This window comes from Hypomesus nipponensis, chromosome 7, assembly GCF_054491055.1.
Source record: "Hypomesus nipponensis isolate SF chromosome 7, ASM5449105v1, whole genome shotgun sequence".
Taxonomy (NCBI): domain Eukaryota; kingdom Metazoa; phylum Chordata; class Actinopteri; order Osmeriformes; family Osmeridae; genus Hypomesus; species Hypomesus nipponensis.
Window position 1 is genome coordinate 1,943,033 of NC_140367.1, and position 21,856 is coordinate 1,964,888.

The 21,856-nt window shown below is 46.6% G+C and overlaps 2 protein-coding genes across 2 annotated transcripts in view; one reads left to right on the forward strand and one right to left on the reverse strand.

Moving 5' to 3' along the window:
- The first annotated feature begins 1,793 nt into the window (after positions 1–1,793).
- On the forward strand, positions 1,794–10,551 carry LOC146276307 (sodium- and chloride-dependent GABA transporter 1-like). The gene is made up of 14 exons (XM_084701546.1): positions 1,794–2,034; positions 3,108–3,239; positions 3,497–3,597; positions 4,632–4,741; positions 5,202–5,334; positions 6,459–6,593; positions 6,767–6,870; positions 7,316–7,440; positions 7,833–7,945; positions 8,454–8,585; positions 8,905–9,007; positions 9,099–9,199; positions 9,842–10,009; positions 10,398–10,551. The coding sequence occupies exons 1-14, from the start codon at positions 1,794–1,796 to the stop codon at positions 10,494–10,496; spliced, it is 1,797 nt and encodes a 598-aa protein (XP_084557672.1). The 3' UTR covers positions 10,497–10,551.
- Positions 10,552–14,705: 4,154 nt separating this feature from the next.
- iqsec3a (IQ motif and Sec7 domain ArfGEF 3a) overlaps positions 14,706–21,856 on the reverse strand; it is a 77,458-nt gene continuing 70,307 nt past the window's right edge. Inside the window, exons 12-14 of the mRNA XM_084701533.1 lie at positions 19,585–19,677; positions 19,198–19,241; positions 14,706–14,912 (exon numbers count right to left, since the gene is read on the reverse strand). Coding sequence (XP_084557659.1) covers positions 14,850–14,912; positions 19,198–19,241; positions 19,585–19,677 — 200 coding nt within the window. The 3' untranslated portion in view covers positions 14,706–14,849. The remainder of the gene's footprint in view (positions 14,913–19,197; positions 19,242–19,584; positions 19,678–21,856) is intronic.

Here is a 21,856-nt window from a genome sequence, read left to right on the forward strand (position 1 = left end):
TTTAACAGTGTGATTATAGAGGTATGATCTGAATAAATGACAAACATGGCCACTCTGGATTGTGTGACTCGCTCTGCTGTGGTCCCTATATTTCTAGGCCTTTTGCCAGAGATCATAGCCTGCTTCATTCTCCTAACTCCCCAAGGTCTCTCCCTGCTCAGTGTAAGCTCTCCTCTGGTGCGGTATCCCATGGCAACAACGCTGGCAACCACACTGGCAAGAGCAGACCATCTGAAAATTACACCACACACACACACACACACACACACACACACACACACACACACACACACACACACACACACACACACACACACACACACACCACCCCACCGGAACTGTGTGATTGACAGCATCCTCCTTGCCCCTGGGCCTAAGCAGGACAGAGCAATAATCCAACCAGATAACAGGTCGAAGTTTATTAACTGCCACTCAATACCAGCTACTCAATACCAGCTGCAGTTTCACCAAACGAAGAGTCAACGCCAGATAGATATTTATTTTTAAAAAAACATAGTAAAAAAAAAAAAAAAAAAAAAAGTTTTTTTCCCAGCAGTGGGCACACTGTGTCAGTCCCTCTGGTTGTGGCGTTCTGGATGACAGCTCTTTGTGTTGTGGAGAGAAGGATCGTCTAGCTGCTGGATGTGTTAGCTCGTTCATGGCCCAGCTGTAGACCCCAACCACCGGACCAGGGAGGCTGGGATACACCTTAAAGGTAGAGATGTTAAATCTCCTTCTAATGCTTTTTCATGATTGGTATTTGAGTTGAGTGGAATTTAGTTTTCTGTCCTAAAATCAGTGTACTCTCCAACTGATGAAGGTCACTTCATGATATTGTACTGTATGTCTAATGTGCTGAAGAACACTAGTTTTTTTATGCCACAGTGGTCATTGATTGTCTGGGGATGACTGTAAATGGATAATTTTTCCATTCAGTGTAGAGAAGCACTGACCTTTATTTTTCTACAGCTCTTTGAGTGGTGTGAATTAGTTTGTGTCCAATGTGGATGAAAGATTTTCAAACGGGAGAATAATTCAACCATTCATTGTGCCAACAGGGTGTCCGTATAAACCCTTAAAAAACAAAGACAGAAATAATGCCTTATTTTTAAAGAGGGAACATTTTTCAAAGGACTCCTTTGTCCATCAGACAAATTGCTATCGAGCTCGAAATGTCGCCATTTCAAAAGTAAAGGAAAGTGTCAAAATGTATGGGCAGAGTGGCAAACATTGGTTTCTTTCTCGATTTTTCTAAATTGAAAACGCACACCAGAAAACACATTTAAAACAAAAATGTAGTATGTCTTCTACATGAATACAGCCCTGATTGAAAGTTTAAATTTGAGAAAGCATTTGGCAAAGTACCAGTGTATGTCTGTTCTTTCTTGAGAACATAAAAATGGTAGCTGGCTGTACAGTATGTGGCTAATGTGCTTGAACTTTTTTTTCTTCTATAATGCAACAAATCTATTGACATAGTTGATCTACTCATTAGGTTCCTCAAAGAAATTGTATATATGTAAACCACATATATACATATTTCCTAATATTTATTAGTTTATCATTTCAGAAATGTGCAATTATTCTCCAGTCCACCCACAACCATCTTTCTTAAGTATCACCTTAATCACCACAACAATAATCAGAGGTGAATGAAAACCAACATTCAAATCTTTGCCTTTCAGAGTTCCACGCAAACTCAACCACCGATTGGCTGGAAGTGGACCAGAGGAGACTGTGAGGAGCGAGTGGGTTAAGCTAGGAGGGCCGCGGGCCAGGACCAGGGCCAGAGCATGGGGAAGACCAGCCGGAGCACGGTGGAGCTGAACTCCCCCACAGAGACGAAACAAGCGCTCCCCTTCGAGGACCTCAACCACTCGGCCGCCCTCGGAGACGAAGAGGACAAGAAGGAGGAGCCGCCCGATCGAGGGAGCTGGAAGGGGAAGTTTGACTTCCTGTTGTCGTGTGTGGGCTACGCCATCGGGCTGGGGAATGTGTGGAGGTTCCCTTACTTGTGCGGGAAGAACGGAGGGGGTAAGAGAGCCAAGATGGCCGTCATTTTCACAGTCGCTGAAGATTAAAGGGGGGGGGGGGGGTGGATCTTCAAGTCAATTTGTGTGAAATTAGCAGTCTAACTAAATGATAGACGCATGGTGGCTGACTAGATTCAGTTAGAGACGCAATAAAGTAACAAAGGAAGAAATTGCTTTAGATTTTTTTACACACACTTTATGTCCACTTTACCAAACTTTATGTACATTTAAGGCTGTTATGCAGCTTGCTGATGTTCACTGAGTTTCTATGCAGACTGGAAGATCCACTAAAAGAACATCCTTTATTTTAAATACTTTGATTGAATATAACATTTGTCCCGATATAACTGATATATACATTGTTGTTGACAACAACAATGTTCTTCATCATTTAAACAGACTTTGTTAAACGTTAAGATTTTGTATTAATGTTTACTGTTCTGTTTTATAGACTTTTGAAACCTTGAGTAAGCAAATTAAAAATCAACTATTATGGCAGTTAAACTACAGCAACACAGATTTTTAGTTACTGACCTTCATGTGTTAATCATGAGCTTGCTGTTGAAATTCCCATTTTACAATATGCATATTTAATAAGAGGCACTCAAAGCTGGTTCATGTTTATGTATTAGTGTCACTCTCTCTGTTATTGAGCTCATAGTCTTTTACATTTTTCATGAGGACTAGATACATCCCAGAAACACTCGCAATGTCTTATTTCCGAGAGTGTTAATTATGAGTATTAATATCCACCTTGTGCCATGGTAGATCATAGCTTATATGTGATGAACATTATTGATTTCTAGAGTGGGTGGGCGTCTGCCAGTGGATTGCTCACTCATTAGTTGCAGTTGGCATGGTGTGTGTGAGAGTGTGTGTGAGTGTGTGTATGTGTGTGTGTGTTTGTGAATTTGTGGGAAAATAAACCGTATCTTACACCCATTCGTGCAAAAATATATTCCCCAGGTCAATAACAAAACGTATTTCACCATAGCGGAAGTTCTGTTGAGAGTTTAAACGGTGTAGTATTGGTTACTTCCTGGTTTGTTCTGTCCACTTCTGGTCATGTGACAGGGGCCTTCCTCATCCCCTACTTCCTGACCCTGGTGTTTGCTGGGATCCCTCTCTTTCTGCTGGAGACGTCGCTGGGTCAGTTCACCTCGGTGGGGGGTCTGGGGGTGTGGAAACTCCTGCCGATGATGAAAGGTGAAGTCAAGAAATGTTCTGTGCCCCTACACACACACACACACATACACACTCACACACACACACGTACACATACACACACTCACACAAACACTAATCTTTAATGTACAGACTCCTTGGTCAGGGTGGAACAGGGCTATGGTTGCATTCTATACTCCTAAAACTAAATGTTTAAAATTGAATGGAGCATAATACAATAGCACAGAAAAGGGTGGAATGATGTTGACACTAACAAAGCCTCTTCTTGTCATCTCAAGGCGTTGGCCTGGCATCCGTGGTCATCTCCTTCTGGCTCAATATCTATTACATCATCATCATCGCCTGGGCCCTCTACTACCTGTTCAGCTCCTTCAAATCGGTACGCTACAGCTTTAATGTTCAACTCCTTCAAATCGGTACGCTACAGCTTTAATGTTCAACTCCTTCAAATCGGTACGCTACAACTTTAATGTTCAACTCCTTCAAATCGGTACGCTACAGCTTTAATGTTCAACTCCTTCAAATCAGTACGCTACAGCTTTAATGTGTGGACGATTCAGGCTCAGCATGATCAACAATGCACTGCATCGAAATTGATTTCTACAGGGGATTATTTCAGAAGGTCAAGTGTCACATCTCTGCTTGATTTAAGTTAGCCTTTAGGACACCTCTAACTTGGCCACAGCTAAACCCCTGGAGATATGCTATTGCAGTTTATGCGAGTTATATAAATTACAAGAAAAAAACAGAATCTTTGCCCACTTCTGTTCATACTTTATTCCTGTAGTGATCACTGCCACACAGAAAAATCCCATAGATATACCACATCTCTCATCTGCTGTCAGATCAGACTTCCTTCATTGACTTTCAGGTGCACCCACTGTAACTTGACCTTGAGAGTGCAGTTTGATTTAATGCAGTTTTATAACTGACTTGCTTTACCTTCTCGCCAAAGTTGAATAACTCTGCACTTGACTGGCTAATTTCCAAGATTCAAAGACGTGTCTCTGCCTCCCGGTTCTTCGTCTCTCTCCTCACAACCGTCACCCTGCTCTTTGTGAAAGTGTCTAGTTTGGAATGCTGGTGGCAGGAGTTTAAAGACTCTGCAGATATAATGAGTGTCTCTCAGCCCTTTGTGTGAAGTAAGATGGTGACTGGACTGAACTACAGGAGCCAGTGCAGTCTCCTTCAGTGTCAGATGGGGGCATTTTGGAGATGCTGAGTCCCTCAAATGTTTGCTTTTTGTGCCTTTCTTTGAGACCGGTTTGTGAAAGAGTCTGTTTGTGAGCTTGGTTTATTGCATTGTTTAATAAATTGTGGTTTACAATGAAAAAGGAATAATTCAATCATCGATCACATACCTGCCATCTCTCCAGCTCTCCTCTTTTTTCATCCTTCTCTTTACAAACGTAGGAGTTGCCTTGGCAGAGTTGCGACAACCCCTGGAATACAGAGAAATGCTTCTGCAACTACAGTCTGACAGACACCACCAACCTCACCAGCGCAGTCACTGAGTTCTGGGAGTAAGTAGGCCGGCTGCATCACACAGCCACACAGTGTTTTAGTTACCACGTGTGAGAGTGACCGTCAGTGAGACTCCTGGGTTGGTGCGTGAGACTGAATAGGTGCAGTCCATTTGTACAAAGCCGGTGTTGAAACTGTGTTTGGGTTGGTGTTTGGGTTGGTGTTTGGGGTGGTGTTTGGGTTTGAATTTGTGTTTGGGTTGGTGTTTGTGTTTGGGTTGGTGTGTGGGTTGGTGTTTGGGGTGGTGGGTTCCCCGATAGCTCACCGGGTTGGGCAGGTACCGTACACGCAGCGACCCGGGTTCGAATCCGGCTCGGGGGCTTTCTCTCTCCCCCAGATCTTCTGTTTAGCTCGACTATCTCCAATAATGCTAAGCTCAAAAATCTATCAATTTGACAAAGGTCGAATATCTGTCTTTGAAAACAAACTGCTTGTGTGTGTGTGTGTGTGTGTGTGCAGGCGTAACATGCACCAGATGTCTGGGGGTCTGGAGGAGCCAGGGGAGCTGCGATGGCCCTTGGTCGGGACTCTGGCCCTGGCCTGGGTCCTCGTCTACTTCTCCATCTGGAAAGGAGTGGAGTGGACAGGCAAGGTCAGTCTGTCTGGCTCTCTCTCCCACACACACCTACACACACACACACACACACACACACACACACACACACAGACTCGCACACAACATCAGGGCGCAGGTTTGGAACAGGTCCCATTCACGTATAGTGAGTCCCGTGCCTCTGAACCACACACGCGTACGTCTCTTTCTCTGACCTGTCAACAACATCATCTTCTTCTTCTGCTTCTCTACTTTCTCCTTCTGTCACTTCTTAATTTCTTACTTATCTTACTTACTTATACCTTATCTGTCTTTCTGATGTCTCTCTATGCACAGATCTGATGGAGGAAAATGTTGTTAAACTGTAATTTAAACTCTTTCACAGCTGGTACAATGAGGAAAGAGACACAATGAAATCCATCTGCCAACACTGTTGAATCAGACAGCTTTGAAATAAAACTAACGTTATTCAAAGAATATAAATGAGGAAAATCTATACACTCTCAGCCATGCGTGATTGGGTTTTAATGTGAGCTGCAGAAAGTGGAAGAATGAATTTCTCTCAAAGCCATGTTTTTGATAGACATTACCAATTAAATAGAATCATTATCCTACAAAGAGCTATCACACATTCCAAAAGCTTTGTCAAGATGTTCGGATGACAAGGCAGAGACAGTAGCTAGCATTTCAGAATGCTTACCCACCATGGAAGCCTCCAGTCTTCCACACAATTTGACTTTTTTCCCACACTGGTGTGAAGTTGTATTAATACACTCAAATACTGCATGCAGTGCACCTAATGTACTCTGGTCTACACATGTGTACATGCGGCATGTACGCACAAACACACGCTGATGCACAACACACCCACAACAACACAAATTAACACTTACACGAACCTTGTCAACTCAACTTTGGCCTCTTCTCCTCATCACCTCCTCACCTCTCTCCTCTCCTCCTCACTTCCTCTCCTCACCTCCTCCTCTCCTCACCTCCTCTCCTCACCTCCTCATATCCTCTCCTCACCTCCTCTCCTCACTTCCTCTGCTCACCTCCTCCTCCCCTCACCTCCTCTCCTCACCTCTTCACCTCCTCACTTCCTCTCCTCACCTCCTCCTCTCCTCACCTCCTCTCCTCACCTCCTCTCCGGTGGTTCTGTACAGGTTGTGTACTTCTCTGCCACTTATCCGTACTTCATGCTGTTCATCCTGTTCTTCCGGGGAGTCACTCTTCCTGGGGCTAAGGAGGGCATCCTCTTCTACATCACCCCCGACTTCAACAAGCTGGTCACGTCTGAGGTATGGAGCCAGGGTCACACACACGCACAGCAAAATGATGTTAACGCAGGAAGACCTAAACAAAACATTGAACTTACTTTGAATTTTGTATATCTGTGTGTGTGTGTGCATGATTGTACATGTATGTTTATGTGTGTGTGTGTGTGTGCGTGTGTCTGACTGTGTGTGCTCAGGTTTGGCTGGATGCAGCCACCCAGATCTTCTTCTCTTATGGACTTGGTCTTGGTTCTCTAATTGCCTTGGGTAGCTACAACTCCTTCAACAACGACGTGTACAGGTAAGCCCCTAGCTCCGCTGACAGCCTGCATCCAACCATAGGGGGAGAGGTACGCATGGACTACTCTACAGTACATAAAACACAGTAGCTATTATCAAAAGTAGTCATTATCTAGTTCAGATCAGAGATAAGAGCTAAAAGAGAGGGAGAAAGGAGGAGATCTGACAGGAGATCAGAGAGGAGATCAGAGAGGAGATCTGAGAGGAGATCTGAGAGGAGATCTGAGAGGAGATCTGAGAGGAGATCTGAGAGGAGATCTGAGAGGAAATCTGAGAGGACCTGGCAGCTGTAAACAGAAGGGCTCAGCGGTGTTCTCCGGCTGGAGGAGAAGGGATCCAGCCTGTTCTGGTCATCGATCAGAAGCTCTCCGCAGCTCCAGGTGTCGCGCTGCAGGGGGACAGAGGTCGGAGGTCAAGGTGGGTGAACCTGTCTGTTTGTGCTCCAGGGACTCCCTCATCGTGTGCTGCATCAACTCCTTCACCAGCATGTTTGCTGGCTTCGTCATCTTCTCCATAGTGGGGTTCATGTCCTATATCACCAAGAAGCCGGTCCAGGAGCTGGCTGCCTCAGGTACACACCTCAGCCCCAGCCTGACCCAAACTGGGTCAAATTCAAATTTGAAAAGCTTTATTGGAATGAATGTTCAGGTTAAGCAATGTTGCAGTGAAAGGACAACATATCATTTTCAACAAATATCAGGGGATCTAACTATAATTAATCATAAATAGCACATAATGCTTGAGTGAGTGTCATTACAGAAGGTAAAAGTAAAAGTAAACGTTGAGTATAACGAGGGCTGCTGTGAAGCAGGAGAGGTGTGTTTACAGTGTGTGTGTTTGTCTGTGTGTGTGTGCATGCGTGTGTGTCCGTGTGTGTGTGTTTGCGTGTGTGTGTGTGTGTGTCTGTGTGTGTGTGTGTGTGTCCGTGTGTCTGTGTGTCTGTGTGTGTGTTTGTGTGGGCAGGGCCTGGTTTGGCTTTCCTGGCGTACCCTCAGGCTGTGACCCAGCTGCCCATGTCCTCCCTATGGGCCATCCTCTTCTTCTCCATGCTCATGATGCTGGGTCTGGACAGCCAGGTAGGGACCTCCCCTCCCCTCCCCTCCCCTCCCCTCCCCTCCCCTCCCCTCCCCCCCCCTCCCCTCCCCTCCCCTCCCCTCCCCTCCCCTCCCCTCCCCTCCCCTCCCCTCCCCTCCCCTCCCCTCCCCTCCCCTCCCCTCCCCTGCCCTCCCCTCCCCTCCCCTCCCCTGTCCTCCCCTCCCCTGCCCTCCCCTGCCCTCCCTTACCCTGCTCTGTCCTACCCTACCCTGCCCTGCCCTGCCCTCCCCTCCTCTCCCCTCCCCTCCCCTCCCCTCCCCTGTCCTCCCCTGCCCTGCCCTCCCCTGCCCTCCCTTACCCTGCTCTGTCCTACCCTACCCTACCCTGCCCTGCCCTGCCCTGCCCTGCCCTGCACTCACCTCCCATACCCTCCCCTACCCTAACCAGAACCCTGCTTACTGCACTTACCCCATCCTAACCCTTCTTTCTTCCGTATATGTGTGTGCATGTATACATGTGCAATGTGTGTGTGTGTGTCGTGTGCTTCAGTTCTGTACGGTGGAAGGTTTCATCACGGCTCTGATGGACGAGTACCCCATGGTGCTGAGGAAGAGGAAGAAATCCTTCATCCTGGTGGTGTGCATCTTCTCCTTCATCATCGGCTTCTCCAACGTCACACAGGTCAGATTGTCGCACCATCAGAGGGATGGCTGGCATTCAAAACTTATTTTTAGTTATTTGTGTCAACGCTTATTTACAACCTTTTCAGCAAAGGTTTAAAAAAAAACGTGAAACTTTTTGTGTTGCGTTGTGTGTGGAAAAAAAACTTTTTAAAGGTTAAAAAAAAACTGTGTGTGTGTGTGGGGGGGGGGGGGGAATTATATGTATTTTTTCACGTTTCGAAAGTTTGAAAAAATATTTTGGAAAATAAGTTTGAAAAAAAATGCTGCATGTACTGTACAGTTTAGGCCGTATGTGATTAAGAGTTGTGTTTCTCTAGGGGGGCCTGTATGTCTTCAAGCTGTTTGACTACTACTCTGCTAGTGGCATGTGTCTGCTTTTCCTTGTCTTCTTTGAAACGGTTTCCATATCCTGGTTTTATGGTACGTACCACTCAGGTATTTCTCTTTAAAAAACACGTAATCATTGTATTTCTATCATATACGATCTCTGTTCTCTCTCTCTGTCTCGTAGGAGCTGATAGGTTCTACCAGGATATCGAGTCGATGATAGGATACCGGCCTTGTATCTGGTGGAAACTCTGCTGGAAGTTCTTCACTCCCCTAATCTGCCTGGTACGCCTAGCAACAGCAAACCAAACCTCATTCACAATCCAGCTGTGCTCCATTAACTAAATCCACCTTTTACACAGGCAGAGCAGTTATGGGGGAAAGGGGAGTACGTTCAGGTTCAGAGTTTTCACATCCTCCAAGTGTAATTTAATCTGACCCGTACTGACCCTAGGATTTGCCTGTCGGTATCTGAAAACACAGGATGAGAGGAGGCAGTTCTTGTGAATGGATCTAATCCATTCCGAACTCAGATTTAGCTACAGGGTACTGTGGCAGTAGAAATGTGATCTAAAATGCATTACACTGAATTGCCACTCGATAGAGTGATTCCCTGAAGGGAAATCACCGCTAGCTCTGTACACTGGTATCAACATGAGGAGATCAGAGGAGTAGCCCTATCAGTGGACTGTTAAAGTTATTCTGTCAGAATGACTTAATATCACTCTGCAAATTCAATAGATCATTCACTAACTGGATCGATGGTCCAAGCCAGCAAACCAATACATTTGTTCACAGGGCCATGTGATTAATCGTTCGACAAGAGAGCACTGAATCGCTGGTTGTAGCACTGAATCGCTGGTTGTAGCTTGTCTAATTCCCATTTGTGGGAGAACTTGAAGATGGACTGACCCATTTTGTTTACAGGGGGTGTTTACCTTCAGCGCTATCGAGATGACCCCTCTAACCCTGGGAACGTACGTGTACCCGGCCTGGGGCCAGACGATTGGCTGGCTCATGTCCCTGTCATCCATGCTGCTGATTCCTGGCTACGCCATCTATATGTTCTGCAAGACCAAGGGAGGCTTCAAGGAGGTAAGGACGCCAAAGACCTACCTACCTACCCACCCACCTACCCACCTACCTACCTACCTACCTACCTACCTACCTACCTACCTACCTACCTACCCACCCACCGACCTACCTACCTACCTACCTACCTACCTACCTACCTACCCACCCACCCACCCACCCACCCACCCACCTACCTACCTACCTACCTACCTACCTACCTACCCACCTGCCTACCTACATACCTTCCCACCTACCTACCTACCCACCTACCTACCTACCTACCTACCTACCGACTTACACACATACATACACACATACATACATACATACATTAAGATGATTAAAGGATTGAATTTTCATTTAACTTCACCCTTCATTTATTAAATGAATCACTTCTTGTCTTGAACAGCGCTGGCGCAAAATTACCACCTCGAAACAGGATGCTCGGCAGGAAGATGTCACCAGGCGGACTTCCCACACAGGAAGTGTGGGAGAAGCAGCCGTCTAGCTCAGCTAGCAGCAGGAAGCTGTCATCAACACCCAGGTTCAAATAAAGTGAGGCATCATGGTATACCAGCCAAACTGTATAGCTCTGTATTTCAGTTCCACACAGTTGACACACACTTCCTCTAAAATCAAAGGTTGACATTACATGGACTGGTCACCCAAGAAGGTTGACGCAAAGGACTAGATTGTTCTTTTCCCTCCAATATGCACTGTCCAGTTATAATCCATGTGAATGTGTATTTTGAAACCTCTTTGCTTATAGCTCCTCTATAAATCACCTCTGCTCCATGTCAATGTGATTGGAGATGACATCATAATTACAACGCCTTTTAAATGGGTCAAATCTGCACCGGAAGAGTGAGGGAATATAATCTATTTTTTTTGTACTTGAATGTGTCATTTGGAAATAGTTTATGCACTGTTGGAAGGGTAATAATGTCATAAGACACTTGGTACTGTGCCTAGAAAGTAGAGCTAGATTTGGAAACAGCGTTTCCAATTGAAAATGATAGTTTTTTGTGATAAAAAATGATTTGTACCATACTATACACCTTTATTGAACTGGTTTGCTGAACTGTAAATATATTTGTGTGATCCTAGCATTGAAAATGTCTTCTTTTGTATCATATAAAGTCATAATGAAGAAAATAAATAGAGAATGTTAAACAGTTGGAGACGATAATGAAGAAACAATCTTTTCTTGTTGTTTTGTGCTTCAAGTTAAGATGAAGAATTAGGAACATGTACTTCTCAATATATTTCAGCTCAATAAAAATATTACACGCAAACTTGATGAATATTCTTACCCTTGACAGGACAAGGAGTAATGTGAGGTTTTCTTGGACAGTGAAAGACACCAAAGAGACACACCATACTTGAAAGAAAAAAAAAGAAGCAATTTTAGTGAATAGACTGAAATAATCTTTAATAGCATGTTGATATACTGTACCGCAAAGACAGGTTGAGAGGGGATTCAAAGCTAACCGAGGGAAGTGATGGTTAACGAACCGACGACCAGTTCACACGCATCGTAATCCTTACATTGTCCCACTGTCAACTCACCCTCCTGATTTCCTTCTGTAAGTTGAGACACAGTGATGCAGAGCAGGGGAAGAGATCTGCATGTCAGCCTTGAAAGCAGTGCATGTGTATGACAGAGCCCTTTCATCTATGTTTAAAAGGAGAAGGTGAGACAACTAGCAAGAATTGTACTTCCAGATCCTATCCTACGTAAGGAGAGGCAGATGTATACACAATCCTAAATCGATCTGTTTAAACTTCTGTCTGAACAGAGACTTGGACTGTGACATTCAGGTGAATGCAGAATTTCTAGTGGTTACACTTTACAGCAGTTTCACCATGACAACACACCTTACAGCAGTTTCACCATGACGACAGGGCTTCTCGCATCCAGGTGCATCTTGGGATCACACATTTAGACGTGTTTCCCCCCTAGGGCATTGGACTCCAAGCAAATTCAATCATGCACAACGTAACATACTCAAGACTCAGATGGAGCAATAACAGTTCAGGAGGCTCCTATGCAGAGAGCAAAGTCATGCATGGCTTCAGACACACATTCCTACTGAATGTTAATTTGACAACAGAATTAGGGCCAAAAAAAAAGTTTTTTTTATCACATTTCTGTGGTGAATACATTTGTTCCTCATTCAACTGTGAATTACTGTTACAGCCTTGTAACGTAGTCGGTCAATAGGGCGTAACTGTAACTGTTTTGCAAACTGCTGTGTAACAAATAACATTATCGATGGAGACAGAGATCAAATAAACCCCAGAAAAGGAGAGATTTAAGAGCTGGGTTTCTGCTGAAGGGAGCGTGTGACATCACACTTCCTTCTTCCAGACCAGTAAGAACAAAAGAGTCGCACACAGGCGCCCCTCCTTAGAAATGTCCACAGAAAAGTACATACAAAGGGGTTAAATAAGCTGTTGCATGTACCATGGGAATTCATTAAATCAAACACACGCACGCACACACAGCCAAACCTTCAGCCCACTGCAACATGGAACAGAACAGATGTTTTTTACAGATCCTCGCTCTTCACATTAGTTGGTAGCAGGCCCATATGAGGAAGAATAGCAACCGATATGAGATAGAGAGATAGAGACCGTGGAACAGCGGGTCTTGAGTCTAACCTGGCTGATGAGAGAGAGGAGAGCAGGAGGGTCAGAGGAAAGGCAGGTTTATCCTCACCTGATGGGGCCATGATTAAAACATTGACACGTCTAGACTGGGGCAGTCCACAACCTATTTCAGATAAAGGACACCCAGTTGGCGTAGCATTTAGGTGGGCAAAAGATAGCCCTCCTGCCTTGGGTAGCCTCCCCGTATGGCTGGGGTATTTGCGAAGCAAGCTTGATCAAAAATAAATACCAGGAGATAAAACCTCACCCTTTCCCTCCAACCTTCAACCAAACAGATGATGGAACACATTTGCAGACGTAACAATGGAGAGGTGCCACACGAAGGGGTCTAGGTGTGGATCCTGTTGCCCTCGGTTGTACGAAAAGTCAAACCAAAACAAATTTGTTGCACAAGCAGCAAAAAGGACTTTATGACTTAACAGTACGATTCTCCCCTGCTTATGTCCCCTACATGTAGTGTGAACAGTGGTCTTGTTGCTTAACTAAATAGAGAGATCACTATTAAAGTACACACATCAAACTTAAGGAGTGTACACAGACAATAGTTAACATTGGACAGATTGTTAGACCGTAGCTCAGAGTAGGAGCTATATTCCTTACGCTATTGTAATACTCCATGAACACAAACTAAACGGAAATTTGCAACTTCAACCATCCCAGAATATTTGAACTCACATTATCGTTATTAAAATTCCCACGTCATCAGTTACATGTGTCAAGAATTCCTGAGCTGAATATTACAATAGCAACTGCAATCAGACACACATAAAAAAATAAAAATAAAAATAAAATAGTCTCTCCAAACCCCAGGCTGTCATTGGCTTTTGGTTTGGCAGTAAGCCATTTTGATTGGTTGCCTTCTTTCTAATCCCATCATCCTTTATGGTGATTTATTGAGACAGTGTGACTGTTAGGAGCCTGTGTTTACAGTCGACTGAAGGAGAAAACAACTTCACAGACATGACGTTGACAGAGACACATTATCAGAGATATCTTTTAGAGAGAGAGGGGGGGGGGCTCCTCGTCAACATGAATAACAACTGCAGAGAGAGCAGGATGAGATAGGGGACTGACTGAAACACCACAAGAGGAGAGTTCTGTTTGTGCTCCTTGTGGAGGGAAAAGCAGAAACGAAAGCTTTCTGAAGCAGTTTTTTTTTTTTTTTTTATGTTTTTTAAGAGTTCCTTTAGTCCTAGCTGGTTGGGAGTACATCCCTTGGAGAACGTCTTGACTTTGGCACACGCATTTTCAATCAATGTCAATCAAATGCACGCACACACACAGGATACACACTAAGGAGGAGGAGGTGAGGGCCCTAAAAGCGAAAAACCTAAATGTTTTTGTGTAGAATGAGCCCATCTTTGAGAAAGTCAGACAGTTTGTGTTCTGTATTAGTTAAAAGTGTGTGTTGCTGTTGTTGTTAATGCTATTGTTTATGATGTATATTACTAACCTTCACTATTAGCGATCCGAACAGGAACAAATCATTCTGCAACATCATCTAGCTTTCAGAGTTAAAACTGATAAAACTGTTATATAAATTTGTTAAAACTACATAATATTTCAAAATACACATAGAATCAAGTAAAACTTTATTATTTTTCACTTCAGTACTATTCGATACACCACACGTCTTTAAAACCTTTGAGTTGACGTTTTTTTAATATTCTTTTGAAATTAAACTGTACTCGTTTTTATTTCATTTTTTATCCTTAAATATATGCATATAGCTGTGATATTTCTTCTTTCATATCTCTGTTTCTGTATGTATATATGTACATTTTGTACTGTGGCAATAAGGGTGGAGGGGTCTATTTACACCATGCTTCTAGAGCCGCTGTGGGTTCTCTGAAGGCTGAGGCGGGGGTCGGGGGGGATGTACTGGTGGGGGTGGTTGTAGGGGGGTGGCGGAGGGGGCAGGGGGGGCTGGGGGCCCTCCTTGTTCTGCGCCCCGCCCCCTCCAGGCGAGCACATGGGGGTGGGCACTGCGGCCTGCAGGAGGTGTTGGGGGTGGAGGTGCTGGTGGTGGGTGGGGGTGTGGCTTAGGAAAGCCTCCACGCGGCCATGGCCGCTGTTGTCCAGGACGATGACCTTGACGATCTGCTGGCACTGGGTGAGAGTCTGCAGGTCGGCCACAGTGGGGGCTGCGGGCTGAAGCTGGGGGCGGTGGGACAGCTCCCCCTGGTGGTTAGGAGGGGCCGCGTTCCCGTGGCTCCACGCCATGCTGCTGCTGAGCTGGTGCGTCTGATGCCTGTTGTGAATTGACACCTAGTTTAGAAACAGCCAGAGACAGCATCACATGTTATAAGACTGCTTCCTCCCCCACGGGTCAGTTGTTGTTGCTGTTTAAGCCCTCTTGGTGAACAGACAGATCACACCACAGGCAGGGGTGGAGGCTGGGGGCAGGCGTGGAGGCTGGGAGTAGGTGTGGAGGCTGGGGGTAGGTGTGGAGGCTGGGGGCAGGTGTGGAAGCTGGGGGTAGTCGTGGAGGCTGGGGGCAGGTGCGGAGGCTGGGGGTAGGTATGGAGGCTGGGGGCAGGTGTGGAGGCTGGGGGCAGGTGTGGAAGCTGGGGGTAGTCGTGGAGGCTGGGGGCAGGCGTGGAGGCTGGGAGTAGGTGTGGAGGCTGGGGGTAGTCGTGGAGGCTGGGGGCAGGTGCGGAGGCTGGGGGTAGGTGTGGAGGCTGGGGGCAGGTGCGGAGGCTGGGGGGACCGGGGCCGATTCAGAACAGGTGCTGGGGACACTGGTGCGGAGCGTGAGGGAGAGAGGGGGAGGTAAAGGTGGGGATGGTGTGAGGGGGTTTTTGGAGAAAGGAGGAGAGGGGGTTTTTGGAGAAAGGAGGAGAGGGGGTTTTTGGAGAAAGGAGGAGAGGGGGTTTTTGGAGAAAGGAGGAGAGGGGGTTTTTGGAGAAAGGAGGAGAGGGGGTTTTTGGAGAAAGGAGGAGAGGGGGTTTTTGGAGAAAGGAGGAGAGGGGGTTTTTGGAGAAAGGAGGAGAGGGGGTTTTTGGAGAAAGGAGGAGAGGGGGTTTTTGGAGAAAGGAGGAGAGGGGTTTTTTGGAGAAAGGAGGAGAGGGGGTTTTTGGAGAAAGGAGGAGAGGGGGTTTTTGGAGAAAGGAGGAGAGGGGGTTTTTGGAGAAAGGAGGAGAGGGGGTTTTGCTGGTGGCTTCAGCGGCGACACAGAGGGCAGCTGTGTCGTCCAGTCCAGACCAGGGTGCAGCTCTGGTGGAGAGGTGGAACGTGGAGGTGGAACGTGGAGGTGGAACGTGGAGGTGGAACACTGGGCGCGGCGGGTGCTGGGGAACAGGGGGAGGGGCGTCTGGGGAACCCATCGAACACAGAGGTGGGAAGTGGGGGAGGGGACCAAGTCAAACTCAGAAGAGGAGGAGGGTGGGGTCAGAAGATGTAGGTAGGGGGTTTGGTAGGTGGGGGAAGAAGAGGGAGGTGGGGTGCGGGCCGACATCCACAGACTCACAGGGAACACATCAGAATGCAGGCCTAGTCACATGGTCATTCCAGGCAGCCTGACAGCAAAGCTGCTAGACTGTCCTCCACAGTGACACACAGGTATGACCCTGCGCTAGCCTGTCTCCTCCTCATGCCAGCTAATACTTATCTAATGTTGTCTTTGTCTACCAGCTGCCTTATTCTACACTGAACACTGTAGCCTTTAGCAAAGGCTTGACTTCAGCATGTTTGTGTTGGTGTTTTGTACTGAATAAGAGGGGATGGCAAAGCTGTGTTCCTGGAGATGTGGCGATGACAGGCAGCGGTAAGAACCTCTTATCTGTTCCATGTTAACGGACCACACAACCACAGGGAGGGACTGAAGATCTCTAGGCAGTGCTGAGTCTCTCTGAGAGACAGGGGCTGGGGAGTCGCTGTGTTGTCGCGACCTCAACAGGTAACATGGAAACGAGAGAGACCCCCCAGGTGTGTCCCGCAACACTGCTAATGAGACTGGCATGCTCCGGCAGGAGTGCACCATGGGTAGTGTAGTCTGTTCCCCAAACATACGGAACCGCAAAGTCAACATTCTGTTAGTCGCTTCTGGAATGTTCCAACACCCAGTCTCTGGGGATTGCACTAATCAATCCATTAGCATATTCACCGCGTGCTGATAGGCAGAGAGCTGTGGATATGCAAATGTCTCTAATTAAGTATGCTGCTGTGTGCTGTTCCACCAGTGAGAGCACCTCCCTGAAGCAGGATTTCCGAGACGTTATGGAAATGGTACGGTTCTTACGCTGTACGGGCCATCTGATTTACAGCAGTGTCCCTCCGACAGGATGGCATCGATGTTAAACTATTTGATGTGGTTCTGAAACACAAAGCCAGTTCAGTGGGCTCACCCTCGGCCAGGGGAAAGGCAGCTTTTGGAGGAACTAAATACACAACATTCAACCTGTTTCCCTTCACAGCTCTGCAATCAGGTCTTCATATTGTATGCTCTGAGTCTGTTAAAGCAGGAGTTCAACAACCCTGAAATGTTGAGTGCGTGTGTGGTGTATGTGTGGAGTGTGTGTGGAGTATGTGTGAGTGCGTGTGTGGTGTACGTGAGGCGTGTGTGTGTGAGTGCGTGTGTGGTGTATGTGTGGCGTGTGTGTGTGTGTGCAGACAGGGGTCTCTGAAGCCTGTGATCTCATCTCCAGGAGGTGGGGCAGGGATGCGTGAGGACGGATCATTCTCCCCACCGGGGGGGCGGGGGGCGGCGGCAGTGACATTTAGTTGGGCAGGAGGAGGGTGGAGAGCGGGGGGCGAGGGGCTGGTTAAGATGGTGGCACAGATGAGGCGCATACACCCTACAGCCAGGGGATAGGAGAGATGCTGCATCAACTTGTGCTTGAAGACGATTTCCCCTCATCCAACATTTGACGTGTTTATTTGAATGTTATCTTTGTTCTCATCAAACCTCTGACACACCTGGATGTTACTGTGGATCCTCAGGGATCATTAATTCAAACTCTTTTCCAGCAGTAGCTGTTGTTGTTTTACCAGACAGCACTTACTCCATAAGAACATCAATCTGACAAATAAAAATGACATCTAAAAGCGTTTCATTTGCTGTACATACAAAACCTGAGATTACACAGCACTCTAACATGTCAACATCCAAATCGTTTCTTAGTGAGTAACGCAGAAGTGCCTCTTCATATTGAAATAAAAGCTGTTAAAACCACATGGTACAGTACATGTCAGCAGAGCTTTCTAACTGCATGGTGCGTGTTGGGGTCAGGATTGAATGTGCCTGAGACACAAGGGGCTCATAAAGAGGATCTGGGCTGTCTGGAGAACCAATACAGCTCTGTAGCAACACACAGCTGGGACTTGTCAAACAGGATCTGACATATGAGTTTGCTCCGGTCGCCCCCCCCCCCCCCCCCCGCCTCATACAGCGAAGGAAAAGAACTACGAAAGGTTGCACCAGCACGATGGTAATCGCAAATCCTTCTTGGTCTTGTAGTTTAGCTCTCAGGGTTGGTGCACAATGCTCAGGTTTTCTCCAGAGAGAAAGGGGATTGACGATTACAAGAGAAATGAGAGTTTTTTACTCAGTGAAACACCTGATCGTTAGCTTGTTAATTAGAGCCTGAGATTGTTGACACGTGTGCACACAGAGACAAACAGTTTGAAGGTGAAACCCTGTGTCCCCTCTTCCTCACCTGGATCAGCACATGCAGCCACGGTTTAGAGAGGGGCTGGGTCGATGAACCACGGTACCTAGCTAGCGGAGCCACCTCGCTTTCCAATATCAGGACTGTCACAGAGCCCTAGCCTTGGTACTGCTGAGCGAGCTACCACTCATGATGTCACACTCTTATTCCATCACTAGGACCACAGGGGAAGTCCCCACAAAGTAGCTTATTCCATCACTAGGACCACAGGGGAAGTCCCCACAAAGTAGCTTATTCCATCACTAGGACCAGAGGGGAAGTCCCCACAAAGTAGCTTATTCCATCACTAGGACCACAGGGGAAGTCCCCACAAAGTAGCTTATTCCATCACAAGGACCAGAGGGGAAGTCCCCACAAAGTAGCTTATTCCATCACTAGGACCACAGGGGAAGTCCCCACAAAGTAGCTTATTCCATCACTAGGACCAGAGGGGAAGTCCCCACAAAGTAGTTTATTCCATCACTAGGACCAGAGGGGAAGTCCCCACAAAGTAGCTTATTCCATCACAAGGACCAGAGGGGAAGTCCCCACAAAGTAGCTTATTCCATCACTAGGACCACAGGGGAAGTCCCCACAAAGTAGCTTATTCCATCACTAGGACCACAGGGGAAGTCCCCACAAAGTAGCTTATTCCATCACTAGGACCACAGGGGAAGTCCCCACAAAGTAGCTTATTCCATCACTAGGACCACAGGGGAAGTCCCCACAAAGTAGCTTATTCCATCACTAGGACTACCAGACCTGCCAGCTAGACGCTACGTGAAGCTAGCAACTGCGGCTGTGTGCCTAAACCTTTCCTACTCTAGTAATTATAGACAGAAACCTACTTACCTGTGTTTGAACTTCGCCCTATAATTGAGCACTTACCTCAACGGCATTGTGACCACTTTGGTCCTCAAGTTCTGGCTTTCCTGCAGGAACACAAGAAGGTGGTAAGGTTTCAACAGGCAGCCACCCGAAACAAGAACAAATGTGGAAATTATATGTAGCATATGTATATGTATAAGGTCGCCAGTTTGATTCCCGGCTGAGCCAAATGACGTTGTGTCCTTAGGTAAGGCACTTCACCCTACTTGCCTCGGGGTGGAATGTCCCTGTACTGTAAGTCGCTCTGGATAAGAGTGTCTGATAAATGTAAATATTTCTTCTTCGTGTATTGATCCAATTAAATTTAATTGATTTGATCCATTTCACTGTACCTGATCATCCCTGTTTGGCACGTAGGTGCACACACACACACACACACACACACACCTGATGGGGAGCCCTGTTTGGCACGGAGTTCGAGTTGTGTTCCGTTATTCTTGCTGGCGAGCGCCTTGGCCCCCTGCTGCTTTTCCAGCTCCCCTAATGCAGACAAGCCATCATCTTCATCATCATCACCATCATCTTCATCATCATCACCCTCATCATCATCATCATCATCCTCATCACCATCATTATCACCACCACACAGAGGAGAGGGGGACGGGATGAGGAGTGGGTGAAATGGACAAAAGCAGACAAGGCTGACAAAAGAGAGCGACAGAGACAGAGAGAGAGATAGAGAGAGATAGGAGAGAGAGGGAGATAGAGAGAGAGGGAGAGAGAGGAGAGAGAGAGAGAGAGAGAGAGAGAGAGAGAGAGAGAGAGAGAGAGAGAGAGAGAGAGAGAGAGAGAGAGAGAAGTTGCTATCGGGCCCTAAACACAAACTATGAATTGGCTAAATATTTTTATACTGTAAAAGATGTAAAACAGAGACAGATCCTGACTAGTCCGTGGCCACTGTACGACAGGTGAGGTAAAGACAGAGATGCACTTTCTACTACACTGCCAACGGTACAGAAATACCAGACAGTATTTCTTTGATAAATTTGAATCCCTTGTTCCATTGTTCACCACACTGTCTGATGATGAAAAGCTAAAAGTGAGACACAGCCCCCCTATCTGGACGATTTCTAAAAGAGAGCCATGAAATCAGGGAAATCAGTGTAATGTGATCAGCCTTGAAATTCTATTTGTAATATGTGTTGTCCATCTCAATGTAGCTATTTACTTAAGTTGTTTTTGTTTTGTTGTAATCTGTTCTTGACACTTTGTTGTTACCACATGTTCCGGACAATACTGACTGTCGTTCCTTATGTTGTTTTTGAATGGTGTTGTTAATGTCTGTTGTTGTGCCTCTTGCTTTGGCAATGGGGATGTAACGACTGTCATGTTAATAAAGCTAAATTGAATTTAATTGACAAAGCGAGAGAGAGAGGAGAGAGAGAAAGAGAGAGAGATGAGAGAGACAGGAGGGAGAGAGAGCGTAATAGAGGCGTCAAAGGTAACAGCAGCACTAATACAAATTGAGTGACAGACAAAGACATTGCTTAAATGGCAGCAAAATGGCAGAAGAAGAAAAACACGACAGAAACCAACGAGTCAAACATCACCATGGAGGAGACTCCTTCATTTCACCAAGTCACATACCCCCTCCCTTTCTCTCTCTTTTGTATTCCCCCTGCCTCCTTCTCTACCCTTCACCCTGCTCTTCACCCTCCCCACCTCCCCTTCTCTCTCCCCTCTCTATCCACCCCCCACCTCCCCAAACCCTCCCACACCCTCTTGCTTCCAAATTAGGCTCTCCACTTGATGATAATTGCTTGTCATTTCCAATCACCATGGCTAAATGTTTTTGATGTCCCTGACTGCACTCGCATTAGAAAACGCCCTCGAAAGAAATGACAGAACAAAGTCGGATTTTCGGGGAGCAGTAAATGATAGCGTGCACCCCTGAACCACTAAAATGTGCATGGATGTCTGCAATAGAGCACTCGGGAGAGAGGACACAATATAGCTGTTCTGTGTGTAAGTTTCTTCTGCGTGTCTGTGTTAAAAGTCTGCTCTCCAGAGTGTCACCATCCTCAGCTGGGACACACTATTGGCCACGGCCTTGACAATCTGGGGCTGTGCTGTGCTCAACCCCCTGGTGACAGACAGAAAAACACACACACACACACACACACTTTAAAACCGTTCTGCTGCTTGACTGCTTTCAGGAGTGCTGGCCTCTTTCCCCACTCGTGTTGTGTCTGTCTACAAGTGTGTCTGGCCGCAGTGCAGCAAAGAACACAAAAACAGACCATAATAGGCTGGCGTCTGGGTGGTTCAGATGCCTGGGTCTCAGACAGCCCCTACACCTGACCTTCTGCAGGAGTCAGATTACAGTGTGTCTGCTGGGAGTCAGTTTACAGTGTGTCTGCTGGGAGTCAGTTTACAGTGTGTCTGCTGGGAATCAGTTTACAGTGTGTCTGCTGGGAGTCAGTTTACAGTGTGTCTGCTGGGAGTCAGTTTACAGTGTGTCTGCTGGGAGTCAGATTACAGTGTGTCTGCTGGGAGTCAGTTTACAGTGTGTCTGCTGGGAGTCAGTTTACAGTGTGTCTGCTGGGAGTTAGTTTACAGTGTGTCAGCTGGGAGTCAGTTTACAGTGTGTCTGCTGGGAGTCAGTTTACAATGTGTCTGCTGGGAGTCAGTTTACAATGTGTCTGCTGGGAGTCAGTTT